Consider the following 15,704-nt stretch of genomic DNA (forward strand, 5'->3'; position numbering starts at 1 on the left):
TGTTCCTTAAAATGTACAGGAAACATAACAGGTTGCCAAACAGATCCCGAGTCAAGTTGCATACCAAAGATGGCAGACTCAAGAAGTTCCGTAAGAAAGAGAAACATCAAAAGCAGTCGGCTGTCAGATCAAGTGGAGACTCTTCAAGAAAAAGAGAGCCAGTAGTCAAGAAAGAGACGAGGAACAAAAGTGCTTTTGTTGAGAATAAAGTTGAAAAAGAATTAGGATCAGCAAATGAGGACGATGAGGATGATGCTGCCAAGTCGAGGAAACTTTTGCAACGATTGGCAAGACAGAGTAAGTAATGATTTTGCAGTGTTAGTCCAGAGATAATCTTACCGAAGCCCATCATATTTTCCTGATACAGATTAAAATGTGTTGATAAGATTTTGTGTTCATTGAAAACAAAATGTTGGTTTAAGAAAGTGTAAGACTGTTGGGAAAGATTAAGTATTTGAAAAAGTTCTTTGATGTGTCATTGATGAAAAGTTATGGTATTTCAAATTTTGAAAGAACATCTTGTGTACATTGCATCTGAAAATGAACAAAATTTCACGTCCAAAACCTCACCTGAAATTCACCTTTTTGTCTCGCCTACCAGATGTGAAGGCGAGACTTGGGGATCCAAATGTCGTCCGTCCGCCACAAACATGACACATAACTCCGCAACCGTAATTCAATTTTCAACCAAACTTAGATGGTAGATGTTATTCGGGGACCTGCATGTTATGCTACAGTCGGAAGTCACATGGTGAGGTCAAAGGTCATTTTCAGGTCAATGTTAAAGTTTACATGCAAGACTCTCTTATGACACATAACTCTGCAACCATAAGTCACTTTTCAACCAAACTTAGATGGTAGATGTACTTCGGAGACCTGCATGTTATGCTGCAGTCGGAGGTCACATGGTAAGGTCAAAGGTCATTTTTAGGTCAACATTGAAGTTTACATGCAAGACTCTTATGACACATAACTCGGCATCTGTAAGTCACTTTTCAAATCAAACTTGTGTTGTAGCTGTACTTAGGATACCTGCATGTTATTGTATTCGGAGGTCACATGGTAAGGTCAAAGGTAATTTTGAAGTAAACATTAAAGTTTACATTCAAGACTCTTACGACAAATGTTATTCCATCCAAGTTATTTCACAATAGACTTTTTATACAATTCTTCTGCGTGTCCTTGTAAATCGCGATATTTATGGTCATTTTCACAAGTGGGCGAGACACCACATCGCTAATGCCTTGTGTCAACAAACGATGCACTCCGATGTCATGTTCAGTTGAAAATGATTGTTGAGTATACAGTCTATTGATTCCTATCAACGTTAAATCCTCAGAGCGGTCCCACATGCTCGATTTTTAGTGTGTTCATCCAATGTTGAGATATCAACCAGGGGAGTGTTTCATCAACATTTTCATCTGACAAGTTGTCAGATCTGACATCTTTCTCTGATGTTGATTGGCTGAGAGGTACTGTTACTATGGTAACTGTCGGATAAAATGGGACTTGTCGGATAAAACGTCCGACAAGTCCTTTCATGAAACACTCCCCAGAGCTTTGCATGATGTCATATGACACCATTTGTGGGTCTTTGCCGAGTCCATATTGCGTTGTAAAAGCCTGGGCAAGACCATGATTTTCTCTGAAAATATAAGAACGGCTCAGCGAACAGATTATGAACGAAGGCCTCATGCAGAGATGCTAGTTAGAAGGATTTTTAAGGAGAAAGTGACACTAAATAGGATTTTTTTCCCTAGACATAAGAATTTTTAAACTTGTAAGATGTTTGATTTTTAGTATACATGTTTTTCAAAATTTTAGAGAAAAATATGAGTGTTTGTATGAGGAAAAAAAAGATAAAATGAATTCAAGTATAGAATTTTTTCACAATTATGGTTGGCAGCTCTGCTCATGAATATGAATATACTGTACTTTTCAGGCTTGTGGGATTTGATTTTGAGATATGGTTGTAACAGAGGGGTGAATCTGGTTTGAAAACAAGAATTCTTAAGTTTTACCCTCATTTAATTTTTATTCACATATGAAGATCATGAATATAATAGTTATTCTAGAAAGTTTTAACACATGAAAAGGTGCCAAAGCGATGCAATATAAAAGATTCAGATTTTGACTTTGATTGGCCATGTGTATGATATATTCATTGGGAATTTAAAAAAGCACAGGTGGTTGAAATACACATTTTTCATGGTGTATGATTTTATACATGTTTTATGGGTTTTTTTTGCATGGTAGTGCATGAAATGTTATTTTTGTTCTTGCATGTTACTCCCTCACCTTCCACAGAGTTGAAAGCCCTTCGTCATGCCAGAAGTGATAAAATACTATCACGTTCCCGATCCCAGCCAAGTTCTATTCCTGGTACACCCAAGAATATCATGAAAAGCTCAGACTTAAGACAATGTCGAACTGATACCAAGAATCGGCGCACCTCTGATTTAGCAAATGGTGAGATTTTTTTTGCCTCTATTAAATTACATCCATGCCTCTGCTAAAAGTTTGGCTCTAGAAAACCCTTATACATAAATTTTATGCTAAAATACAACCAAGTCTGTATAGATTTAACCTTCAAAAGTCAAATTTTCAGACAATGTTTCAAACTCTTAGTATAATTTTATCGAAGTCCGATATGGTCCCAAGTAATATGACTTTGGTACACATGCCTGTATTTAAACTTCATAGTATTTGATTTATAAAAAAACTTTTTAAAACTGTCAACTTTGATGTCAGTTACCATGTATCTGCAATACTTTTATGAATGCTTAGTTTATTTCAGAAGACATGAAACTGAAAGCAAGGACTTGGTATTAGGCCTGAGTCATTACATTTACTTTGTAACACTATTAATAATCTGGTGGTTAGGGTTAACTGGTGGGGGAAGAAAATAAACCTTTCCAAAGCATTTCTGAAATTTTACACTTTACAATACATATTATACATTCGTAAAATGCCCTTCTATTTGCCATATTTCCTTGATTTTGTTTTGATGTAGTTGGGAATAACCAAGAAAATGAAGAATATTCCTTTTTTCAGTACTCTGAAAGATCATTTTCTGATTATGTCATACAATGTTTACTTACATGGAAGTCAACATGTGGGGCTACAACAATGCCATTATCACATGCAGACTCTAATTAATATTAGTAGGCCAAGGCCATTTTTGTCTCGCCCACCAGAGGTGAAGGCGAGACTTAGGGATCCAAATGTCGTCCGTCCGTCACAAATCTAATGACACATAACTCCACAACCGTTAGTAGCTTTTCAACCAAACTTGGATGGTAGATGGACTTGGGGGACCTGCATGTTATGCTGCAGGCGGAGGTCACATGGTAAGGTCAAAGGTCATTTTGAGGTCAACGTTATAGTTTACATGCAGGTCAACGTTAAAGTTTACATGCAAGACTCTTATGACACCTAACTCCGCAACTGTAAGTCACTTTTCAACCAAACTTGGATAGAAGATGGACTTGGGGACCTGCATGTTATGCTGCAGTCGGAGGTCACATGGTAAGGTCAAAGGTCATTTTCAGGTCAACGTTAAAGTTTACGTGCAAGACTCTCTTATGACACCTAACTCCGCAACCGTAAGTCGCTTTTCAACCAAACTTGGATGGTAGATGGACTTGGAGGACCTGCATGTTATGCTGCAGTCGGAGGTCACATGATAAGGTCAAAGGTCATTTTCAGGTCAACGTTAAAAGTTAACATGCAAGACTCTTATAACACCTAACTCCGCAACCGTAAGTCACTTTTCAACCAAACTTGGATGGTAGATGGACTTAAAGGACCTGCATGTTATGCTGCAGTCGGAGGTCACATGGTAAGGTCAAAGGTAATTTTCAGGTCAATGTTAAAGTTTACGTGCAAGGCTCTTATGACAAGTGTTATTCCAACCCAGTCATTTCACAATGAAGTTTCGATACAATTCTGTTGCGTGCCCTCGCAAATCACGATATTTCTGGTTATTTTCATAAGTGGGCGAGACACAAAATCGCTTTTGCCTTGTTGTATGAGTGGTGATTTTTAAAATAATTATGTCAGTCATTTTCAAAGTCAGCACTGCTGCTAAATTGAGTCTCGTAATGCAGGCGAAACTGCCAGAGGCGCTCCACTTGTTTGTTTTTTTTGTTTTTTTTTGTATCTGCTTTTTAGGTGTCAAATGTATTTCATTAGTGTGCATGTTTAATATTCCCTTTGAGCAACAGCCTTTAGACTTGTCCTTGTCCTGTTTAGTCAAACATGTCTGCTACTTGGCTGGTCTAGCAACTATATGTCTATAAGGGTATACTAGGGACTTTTCACATTTACTACTGGGAAACTACAATGTATCGATTCCTTCGAAAATGCAATAAACAATTGAGAGCTGAGAGGCTTTTGTCGACAGTTCATGGACTGGGACAGCGGACAGGGTTGGTGATATTTTTCTTTTTTTTATTAAAAAAAATCAGATTTATTTGATTTAAATCAGATTTTTTTATTCAAATCAGATATTAAAAAAAATAAGAAAATTTCTGAAACAAAGTGGAAACGAGAAAAAATATAACCCTTACACTCACTGAAATCATTGTCAAAATCATACATGACAACTAGAATTATTAACTTCTATCCTATTTCATAATTAAATCTAGTCAAAATAGAATTTATATAGAATACATGTATGTAAGTCCTGATGAAGATGCTGTTTTTTGCATCCTCTCATGTAGTGTATTTAGCTCCTACTGACTGGGGTGGTCCAAGTTGAGGAACTGCCTTGGTACAGCTAATACTGCAAAGTTAGTGTTCCTATTCAAACATGAAACAAGGATCAGTGGGGAAGAATTCCATGACTCAGAGACTCACATTTTCTAAAGAGAAACATTCTTGATTTTCAAGGCAAGGACCGAAAATCATGTGTTAAAGAAAAAGATTGTCAATCATTTGTACATGTTTCAATGAAAGTGATTTAAATCAATAATTTTTTTTTATCATAGTGAAAGTGGAGTAGGGGGCTAACTTAAGTGTTAACAGCTTACAGCCTACATTGCAAGATCAACCTGATTTTATTGACAAGATTTCAATTGTTTTGAGTAGCTTTTAAGGATTTATTCATGTTTTGATGATATTAAGTCAATAAAATCTTTCTATTTTTAGTATTTAAAAAATTTGATTGCCCAAATAAAAAATTTGTCAATCATTTGTACACGTTTCAATGGAAGTGATTTAAATCAATGATTAAAAAAAATTATAGTGATTTAAATCGCGATTTAAATCATGATTTGAATCAACGTGATTTAGGCTGCGTTTATGCGACCTCAAGCCAGAATCATGATTTGAATCATGATTTGAATCATGATTCAAAACACAAACATGAATCACGATGTCACAGAATCAGCGTTTAGACGACCTTCATTACAATGCTGTTTCTCCTCAGATTCGGGCCAATCCAGTGCGCATCACTAGTGCGCAGTTTGACAGAGGAAGTTTTTCGCACGTGTTTCGGCTCTCGAAAAATCTTTTGCTTCCAGAATTCAGTCTATACCTAATTTTGTTTACATCTTGTTAGTTTATCCAAAATGGTGTTCGGAAGTGAATTTCAGCGTAGATCCAATTTAATATTAACACTCTATACTCAACAACAACTGAGATCATTGTCTGTCCAGTTAATTCATTCACTAGAACTTGAAGTTGAAGACATGACCAAAAAATGAAAAGTAGTGGACGATGCGATGACCAACACAGAACTTGAACATGACAAGAAATGCATGCAGAGTAACCATGTACATACAATGAGCATATAGCTTGGCAAGAGTCAAACCGAAAGTAGCCCGACACAGTGAGGTCATATAATCATGATTCAAATCACGATATCGTTTTTTCGAACATTTTCATACGTGATTCTGTAGAAACGTCTTTCCAAACGCCCCTTTTTTCGTAGTTCATGTTTGTGATTCTAATCATGATTATATTCAATTTCGACTAAACGCAATCGTGATTCTGCAGAATCGTGATTTGAATCATGATTCAGATCATGATTCTAGGGTGAAAAAGTGGCGGATAAACGCACCCTATAATCGGCCAACCCTGTCAGCAGATCATCCCAAGATTTTGTACCGGACGAACAATTTCAAATATGTCGTTGTCCAGAGTCAGGAGAATCCGATGCTGTCCCAGTCCACCAACTTTCGACAAAAGCCTCTCTGTAGTCCATTGTGATTTCACTTGCATTTTCAAAGAAATTGGTGCGTTGTAAAGAGTTTCCCCATAATAAATGCGAAAAGTCAGGAATGTCAACCTGCAGCAAGTAACTCCCTGTAGCCAATATGTGAATTAAGATTAGGCCCAATTTGCCGATTCTGGAACACCAGAACCCATCCGAATTCAATGTGGCAGTAGTAACAATTCATTGCTAATACATGTATATTCTGCCCTGTAGTAAAATGTTGATGTTTGTCTCGCCTACATAGCAGAGTGAGACTAAAGGAGCCGCTTTTCCAATGAGAGCAGCAATGGCAGTGCGTTGTAAACATTAAAGCTTTAACCAAGGTTTAAGTCGGCACTGATCCTATTTTGAAGCCTGTAATATTGACATTCAAGTGCAAACCTTATATCGATTAAATTGAAATAAGGAAGTGTGATTGGCATGCATATCTTGATTTTCTTGTCTGGATTCATTGCCTTGGTGTCTTCTTCAGTGAATGAAGGTCACACATATCTGATGCACACCTTTGTCACATTGGGCGCAAGTTATCTTAATACAGTTGATCATCTGATCTGTATGAGAGATCTGTCTCCATACAGAATTAGTCAATCATTAGACAAATTGGAGATTGCAAAACACCGTCTGTGGTGACAAGTAGTGCATGATGTGGCGACCTCCTTTGTGAGAGACAATTTGGATCTGAAAGTGGGAAGGTGTGACATAATAATGCATCTCCTGGTTTCTGTGAGAGCAAGGCCAATAACATATTGATTTCAGTGGGGCTAATTATGTATTCATGAGGTCATATCTTGGGGCCCTAATAGACTGATTCTCATTAAGTTGTGGAGGTATTTCATCATTCTCTACCAAAACCTATCGATAATGCTGAAATGCAAAATTGGAAAATTGATGACGTCATGCTAATCTATTGAAAGGGTGAATGGATATGATAACATTTTTTAATCTAAAGGTCTAGGGCCTAGGTCAGTTATTCCCTGAAACTATCTTGTTCTTGCGATAACTAAAGAGCTTATGGAGCATTTGTTTTTAAGCTTGGGTCATTTGGTAGTGATTTAATCAGTTGAGGGGTCATTGGGTCCAAGCTCACTTTAACATATGTACATGTTACATAGTGACACTACCTCTGATTATGAAACTATTTTTTTTTAACACTAATGAAATTTTGCCAAGTTTTTGCATGATTCTTCTTACAATATTTTTCGTTTCATTTTTCTGAAGCTGCGTTGGAGAAGAGTAGAGAGAGGAGCTTTTCGCTGCCCAACATTGAAGTTGGAGACCACAACTCTGCACCAACTACCCCTGCATCAAATGAAGCAAGGTCACCTACCCATCTTTCTCATTCACTTCCTTCTGCATCTCTTCATGGTATTTTGCGAAACAAAAAGGGGATGGTGGAATCTTACGACATTGACAACATCGTGATCCCATACTCTATGCTTGCATCAACAAGGGTGGTTAAGCTTAACTACAAGGAGATAGATACACCTAAGTGGAGAGAACTGGATATGGAAGAATTCATGTCTAACAACTGCCATGCACATTTAGAGAATGAAGGCAAAAGTGAGGATGAAGAGGAATTTTTTGAGGTAAGGGTAAATGGTATTTTGTGCCTACGTGACTCGGCCCACTGAACTGGGTAAAAATGCTGTATATATTTTTGTCTGGCCTGCATGGCAGAGCGAGTCTATAGGCGTCGCTTTTCCGACAGCAATGGCGGCGGCGTCAACATTGAAGTCGTAACCAAGGTTAAGTTTTTGAAATGTCATCAGAACTTAGAATAGGAAGTATATGGACCCAGTTGATGAAACTTGGACATGAGGGTGATCAAGTATTACTGAAATCCTGCTGGAGTTTCAGGTCACATGACTAAGGTCATTTAAGGTCAACAAACTTATGACCATGTTGGGGGAATCAAAATCTTAATCGAGGTTTTTTAAATGTCTTCATAACTTTGAAAGTTTATGGATCTAGTTCATGAAGCTAGGACATACAAAGGGTAATGGTATAACACTGAACATCCTGTCTCAGTTTCAAGTCGCATGTCTAAGGTAAAAGGTCATCTTGGGTCAACAAACTTTGGCCATATGGGGGTATTTGTTGAATTGCCATCATAACTAAAAGTTTATGGATCTAGTTCATGAAACCTGGACATACATGTAAGAGCAATCAAGTATCACTGAACATCCAGTGCGAGTTTCAGGCCACCTGACTAAAGTCAAAGGTCATATAGGGTCAATGAACTTTGCCCATGTTAGGAGAATTTGTGGAATGGCCATCATAACTTTTAAAGTTTATGGATCTAGTTAATGAAACTTGATAAGAGCAATCAAGTATCAGTGAACATCCTGTGCAATTATCAGGTCACATGACCAAGGTCAAAGGGAATGTAGGGTCAATGAGCTTTGGCCATGTTGGGGGTATTTGCTGAATTGCCATCATAACTTTGAAAGTTTTTAGATCTAGTTCATGAAACTTAGACATAAGAGTAATCAAGTGTCATTGAACATCCTGCATGAGATTCAGGTCACATGACCAAGGTCAATGGTCATTTAGCTTTAATGGACATTAAAATTTAAAATGTTTTCTTTTGTGAATAATTATTCAATAGCTGTTTTCAAAGTCAGCGCTGCTGCTATATTGAATTGTGTAATAATGCAGGCAAGACTGTGAGAGGCGTTCCATTTGTTAATATTTAATCTTCAATAAATTAAACATGGTTGTTTAAACTGTTCAAGAACATCAGTTAAGTTTTTCCTGTGTAGGTGGTTGCTTGGTGCATTTTACGTTTGGGTGGCTCATCTGTCCACCTGTCCCATTTTGTCATTCTTATTGCCATATACATGTAAATCATTTGTTATGCTAACTGGGAAAATTAATTGAATTTGCATGGATGGGATGAGATTGTTATTTCAGATAATGGCACAAGATGCAAGTTGAATTTTCCATTGAGTAGGAAATTGTAAACTATGAAAACATTCTTGCAGAAATGTTTATTTGGAGGAGGGAAGGTACGTCATGTGGTTTTACTTCTAATCTGCTTCAGCTTTTGGAGCATTCACTGGGTAAATCACAGTGCAAGGATATGACCCTCTATCATCAATATTACTACAGTCTAAGTGAGTCAGAGCTTTTTATTGATTACTCATTGAGCTGGGAATTTTTTCATGCAGTGCACAGTGATGTAATGTGCATAGTTGTTCTATAATGAAGAAAACTTTTACTCTTCCCTGCTTTGGATGGGTAAAAATAATTTTCATCCCACCTGCATACATGTATGTGGACATGTAGGAGAAGCAAGATATGTGCCGCTTTTCTGATGGCGATGGCTGTATCATTATTTTCCAGGGAAAAAATTAATTATTTTTTTTCGGGGGCTCCATTTTCAATTTTTTGTAAAATTTCGGGGGCTCCTTTTCTTCCTTTCGGGGGCTACTTTTTGCATTTTGGGGGCTCTTTTCAAATGTTACTTTTTTGTAGTTTGAGGAATACCTGTTCACTTATTAATGAATTATTACTTATTGTTTAATATTGTATGATTTTTTAAGTTATTTTTTTCATGCTTAGAATCTTGGATGTGGGTGTGTGTGTGTTTGTGTGGGTGTAACTGTAAGTTGAACTTGGATATGAATGAATTCAATATCTAATTTCTACTCCATCTATTCCAGTACAATAACCTGTACTTGGCCATGTTTTAAAAGGCCCACATACCCTAACTTTTCCCAAAGTTCTTTGAAAACACAGATCTCCACGAAAATTACATTTCTCTATGGGGGATTCTAAATTTGGTGAGAATGAACTCATTAATAACTTAAATAACTTAAATACATGACAATGAAGAAATCATCAAACTTTTTTGGCAGTTTTCAATAATATACCCGAAATGTAAACTCTGTCTGAATTAGAAAATTACCATCATTGAGGCCTTTACTGAGCGAATTGTCCCACAGAGCTCAGACTGGCTAGCTTTTACAAGCGCCAATGCGGGCGTGCGTGAGCCTCCCGCCGGCCTTGTAAAATAGATGGAGCTTTGTTTGATGATTTATTGTCTGATATTTACCTCATCCCCTAGAAAAATAAAACAAATGATATTTAAGTAATAATCAACAAATAAGGTAAGTTATTTTGGATGTTAATAAGCCGTTTTGAAAAGCAAAGCCGAATGACAACTCACCAATGCGAGGTCACTAGACTCTGGGATTTATTTCCTGTGTAATTCGAATTATTTTATCACAGAATTGTGATATCTGTAGGGGAAAATGTGCATTAGAAATTGCACATGGTGGTAGTCATAATGGACCCCTATACATACAACCATTTCCCGACCGTTGCGTTGATTTTTTTTCATACCATGTGTATGGAAAAACGTGGTACAGACAAAAAGACGCAACTTCGGAATTTGAAACTGTGCTCCTCGCTATTTTCAAGGCTTGTTCATGATTTTGAGTGCGGATTTTGGGTAAGCGGAGCTCGAGCATATGGCGCTCGTGGGCCGCTGAGTTGTTATCGCTCAGCAATAATTTCGAGGGCGACATTAAGATTTTATGTCGCCCCCGAAAGCATGATTTTTGGGTGATTTCGAGGGCGACTTTAGGCATTTCCGGGGCGAATTCGCCCGCCGCCCCCATGTATTTTTTTTCGCTGTTATTTTCAAATCTTAACCAAGGTTAAGTTTTTGAAATGTGATAAATTTGAAAGGATCTATTTCATGAAACTGATAAGAGGGTAGTCACTAGTCAAGTCACTTGGCATGACTTATAGGTCACGTGATCAAAGGTTAATAGAGATTTTTTTTTTTTTTGACCATGTTGTGGCAAAAACATTAAAAAACCTATCAAAGCTTAAGATTTAGAATTTTTAAGATCATATTTATTGTTGTATATCATGTACTGTATACTTACAGAACATATTTTTTGAGGCATTGAACTTGCTCTCATCCATACTAGGAAAAAAGGGGGGCTGAGGGCAATTTAATCCTGAAATGCTCAAAAGAGCCCTGGAAATCCCCATTCATCTGATTCTCGATGTTAAAGCTTATCCAATTTTGCAGATTTAGACAGTAAGTTGTAAAAAGTAGCCCCCAAAAATAAAAAATAATGAATTTTTCTGCCTGATCCATACTTGTTATACGCCCGTCCTAGACAGGATGTACATGTAATACGGTATCACGCTCGGTGTCCGTCTGTCTGTTTGTCCATTCACTTTTCCTCGTAACGCGATAACTTCAGTTTGACTTAACCTAGGCTCATATAATGTGTGTATGATACTAGCATGGATCCCAGGAAGCCTATTGATTTTGAGGTCAAAAGGTCAAGGTCACAGTGGCATATTTTCATCTTACCCTTCTGCAGTCCTTATAAACGCGATAACTTCAGTTCAACTTCAACCAGGCTCATATAATTTGGTGTGTATCATACTAGCATGAAACCCAGGAAGCCTATTGATTTTGAGGTCAAAAGGTCAAGGTCACAGTGGCATATTTTCATCTTACCCTTCTGCAGTCCTTATAAACGCGATAACTTCAGTTTAACTTAACGTAGGCTGATATAATTTTGGTTTGTATGATACTAGCATAAATCCCAGGAAGCCTATTGATTTTGAGGTCAAAAGGTAAAAGGTCAAGGTCACACTGACATGTTTTCATCTTACCCTTCTGAAGTCCTTGTAAACGCGATAACTTCAGTTTAACTAATAACCTAGGTTCACATAATTTGGTGTGTATGATATTAGCATGGATCCCATGAAGCCTATCCATTTTGAGGTCAAAGGTTAAGATCACAGTGACATGTTTTCATCCTACCCTTCTGAAGTCCTTGTTAACGCGATAACTTTAGTTGAACTTAACCAAGGCTCATAAAATTTGGTGTGTATGATGATACTAGCATAGATCTCAGCAATTCTACTGTGTTTTAGGTCAGAAGGTCAAAGATGAAGTCGCCACCTTCCACTTTTCTTGCTTGACCAATGAAACCATTTTCTGCGTTACAGGCGGGTGTATTATGTGCTCACATTAGCGACACTCTTGTTTGTTTTTAGCTCATACGGCCCGAAGGGCCAGATGAGCTTATGCTGTGGCGTGTCGTCTGTTGTCCGTCGTCCGTCCACAATTTCAAAATGCTTCTTCTTCCCCATTTCAAGTCCGATTTCAATTCTGTTTGCTTTATATGATAGCACTAGGTGGGGGATTCAAAACTTCTACACAGAATTTTGAAACTCATTAAATATGCTAATTTATGCGCATTTTTCAAAATTCACAAAAAATGCTTCTTTATTTGTTGACCGATTTTGAATTTTTTGCTTCCATCTGGTAGAGCTCCATAAGGTTCACCAAATTTCTACACAGAATTTTGAAAGTTTTTCTAGAACAATTTTTATGCTAATTTATGCGAAATTTATTCATAAATCACAGAAAATGCCTCTTTATTTATTTGTTGACCGATTTTGATTTTTTTTCTTCCATCTGGTAGAGCTGCATAAGGTTCACCAAACTTGTACACCAAATGTTGAAATTTTGTCTTGAAAATTATGCTAATTTATGCAAAATTTATTCATAAATCACAAAAAATGTTTTTTCTTCATTTGTTGATCAATTTCAATTTTGTTCGCTTTATATGAAAGCTCGAGGTATGTTATACAAAATTTCAACACAGAATTTTGAAACTCATTACAGGGCGTGACAAACCCGCTTGCCCGGGGCAAGTGAAAATGACGTGCTGGCAAGCATTTCTCAAAGTCAATTGCCCGATCAGGCAAGTGGTTGTTTTGGAAATAAAATAAAATATCAGTAGACCCTCTAAATTTCAATATCTTTTGGATAATCACAACTATCTCTCATATTATATCAAACCAGTAAAAAAAACAGTGGAAACTGATGTAAAATCGGCGCCAATTACCAATAATTTATCGCCAGGTACCTCGTTCGAAAAACCGTGCCATCGCATCTTACGTTCTATGTGTGCAATGACTGCGCATGCGCTACTATATGCCGATGGAAACCAAAAAAAAAACAATCAAAAGTGGCTAAAATTTCACATTTTGCAAAAATCCATGAAATGGCCATCTATTTTCCATATTACCTTGAAATTGTTTTGATTTAGTTGGAAACTACCGAAAAAATGAAGAATATTCAGCTCTTTCTTGACTCTCTTTCTTGACTCTGATTTATGATATTACGCTCGGTAAATGTTTTTTATTGTGGTCCCACATGTAGACTTTTATGGTGTTGACCAAACCCCCATGAAAGTCTACATGCGGGACTACAATAAAAAAATATATTGACCGAGTGTAACATCATGAAATGATGAAGAAAAGACAAGAGAGAGGTGAATATTCTTAATTTTCTTAATAGTTTCCAACTAATCCAAAAAAAAAAATTTAAGGAAATATGGAAAATAATTTTTTTTTAAATCATAAAATGATCTTTTTCAGAGGCAATAAAGAGCTGAATATTTTTCACTGGCTTTCTTTATAGTTTCCAACTAAATCAAAACAATTATAAGGAAATATGGCAAACAGATAACCATTTCGTGGATTTAAAGATGCAAAATAAGAAATTTTAGCAACTTTTGGTGAAGGTTTTTTTTTACCTTAAATGCCCATTTATAAATAGCGAAATTTTTTTTCAAAATATACGCAATGACTCAGGCCTACGTTGCTGAAAATAAACTTTTTTAAATATGTGTTCTTTTATACTGTACATGATTCTCAATTGTTATTTTGTATGACCTTTAAAAATAAGAGTAGTGCCATCATAATAATAAAAAATTATAAAACAAATTGGGCAAGCAGTTTTTTCTATCGGGCAAGTAAATTTTTTCATCACTTGCCCGACAGGGCAAGTGACAAAATTTTTTTTGTAGAGGCCTGCATTGAATATGCTAATTTATTCATATATTTTCAAAACTCACCAAAAAATATCTATTTGTTGATTGATTTTGATTATTTTTGTTCCATCTGAGAGCTGCATGAGGTTCACAAAGGTTCTACACAGAGTTAAGAAATTTTGACCAGAAAATTATTTATGCTTAATTAATACATGTATATGAAATTTATTCATAGATCACAAAAATTGCTTCTATGTCATTTCTTCATCAATTTCAATTCTATTTCCTTAATTTATGTCACCGATATAATTCACTACAGTGTCAACTGGGCTGAAATTAAAATAGTGTTAAATTTTGCTGCGAGATGCCGGATGAGCTCCACATCGTTGATGTGCTATTTTTTATAATGTTCCTTGCAGATGTTTCATAAGGTTGTTCGTAATGAATGACTTAATGCACGACTGAAACATGTTCTTAGGTGCTAAGTCAATTTATAAGGATGTTATGTAGTCCAAGAAAGGGTCATTGGTCGTGCGTGTAGTAATTTTTATGGACAGTTGATGTATGAAACCCACCAGTTCTTAAGATATCCTATAAGAAATCAATCTTTTCATTCAATTCTAAGTAAGAAACTGTTAGATTTCAAATCATTTCAGTTATACCCATGGACAAGGCATTGTACTCAAATTGCCAAGTCTTTTGGAGAAGACTTTAAGCCCTCTGTCCTGTGTAAGGGAGAGTCACACTATTTACATATTGAGAACCAATTTCTCATGTTTGAAAAGGGTAGGGATTTTTTTCCTGGTGAAGTACATGTAGTTAGAATTTTCTGTTTACATTGTAATCAATCCGTAAATCATCAATAACATTTAGAAGACGAATTCTACCATTTAACATTACCGTACAGATTAATATTCAGACTCTTATACGACACATTGTGTTAGTAGTGTCATTAAACCTCAATAAATCAATTAATCCATAAAACATAATGTTTATCAAGTATCAGCAAATAGATGAATGCAATTTCAGGTCATTGAGCCAGAAAAAAAATGTTTTGTTGTCCTCCAATGAGCATTTTCGAAAAATGAGGTCAGTTGGTCGATTTTTTTTTTTTACCAAAGAAGTATACATGTAGGAAGTTCTTTTTTCAGCAAAAACCCCCCAAAATATAGATCTATACAAACGTCTGCATTTAGAGTACTTAACAATTTCAACCTTCTTAATTGCTTATGTCTTCACTGATCTACATGTTAATTTTATTAATATTACAACCATACACACACAACCTAAAACATAAATAGGGCCTACAAATATTGTGACACCACTTTTGCCCCTGCGACAATTGCTCCGGGCTTTATTTCATCTAAGATATAGGGTTAGTGTTTTGGTTGCAATAGGGTTTTATGGTAGGTGGGGTTTAGGATAGGGGTGTTTTGTCCAGGGTTGAATTTTGTCATTTATCCATGGTAAGTTATGCTGATTCATATTATTGGATTTTGATTTGAAAAATAAGGGGGAAAATGGGTCAGTTGGTCGAGGACAACCAATTTTTTTTTTTTTGGGGGGGGGCTTATGCAAGTGTCATTTGGGGGTCAAACTGTTATCAATCAAAGTACACACTCAAAGACTCAAAAGTATTTTAAAATGATTATTTTCTTTCATCA

The 15,704-nt window shown here is 36.3% G+C and overlaps 1 protein-coding gene across 2 annotated transcripts in view; it reads left to right on the top strand.

The window, feature by feature from the left end:
- LOC129257086 (KAT8 regulatory NSL complex subunit 1-like) overlaps positions 1-15,704 on the top strand; it is a 31,096-nt gene that overhangs the window by 9,282 nt on the left and 6,110 nt on the right. Inside the window, exons 4-6 of one of the 2 annotated variants that reach the window (XM_054895339.2) lie at positions 20-297; positions 2,308-2,469; positions 7,439-7,806. In XM_054895339.2, the coding sequence (XP_054751314.2) occupies positions 20-297; positions 2,308-2,469; positions 7,439-7,806 (808 nt within the window). The remainder of the gene's footprint in view (positions 1-19; positions 298-2,307; positions 2,470-7,438; positions 7,807-15,704) is intronic. The other variant, XM_064097263.1, reaches the window with a different exon arrangement.

Source organism: Lytechinus pictus, chromosome 3 (assembly GCF_037042905.1).
Source record: "Lytechinus pictus isolate F3 Inbred chromosome 3, Lp3.0, whole genome shotgun sequence".
In the NCBI taxonomy this organism is placed as follows: domain Eukaryota; kingdom Metazoa; phylum Echinodermata; class Echinoidea; order Temnopleuroida; family Toxopneustidae; genus Lytechinus; species Lytechinus pictus.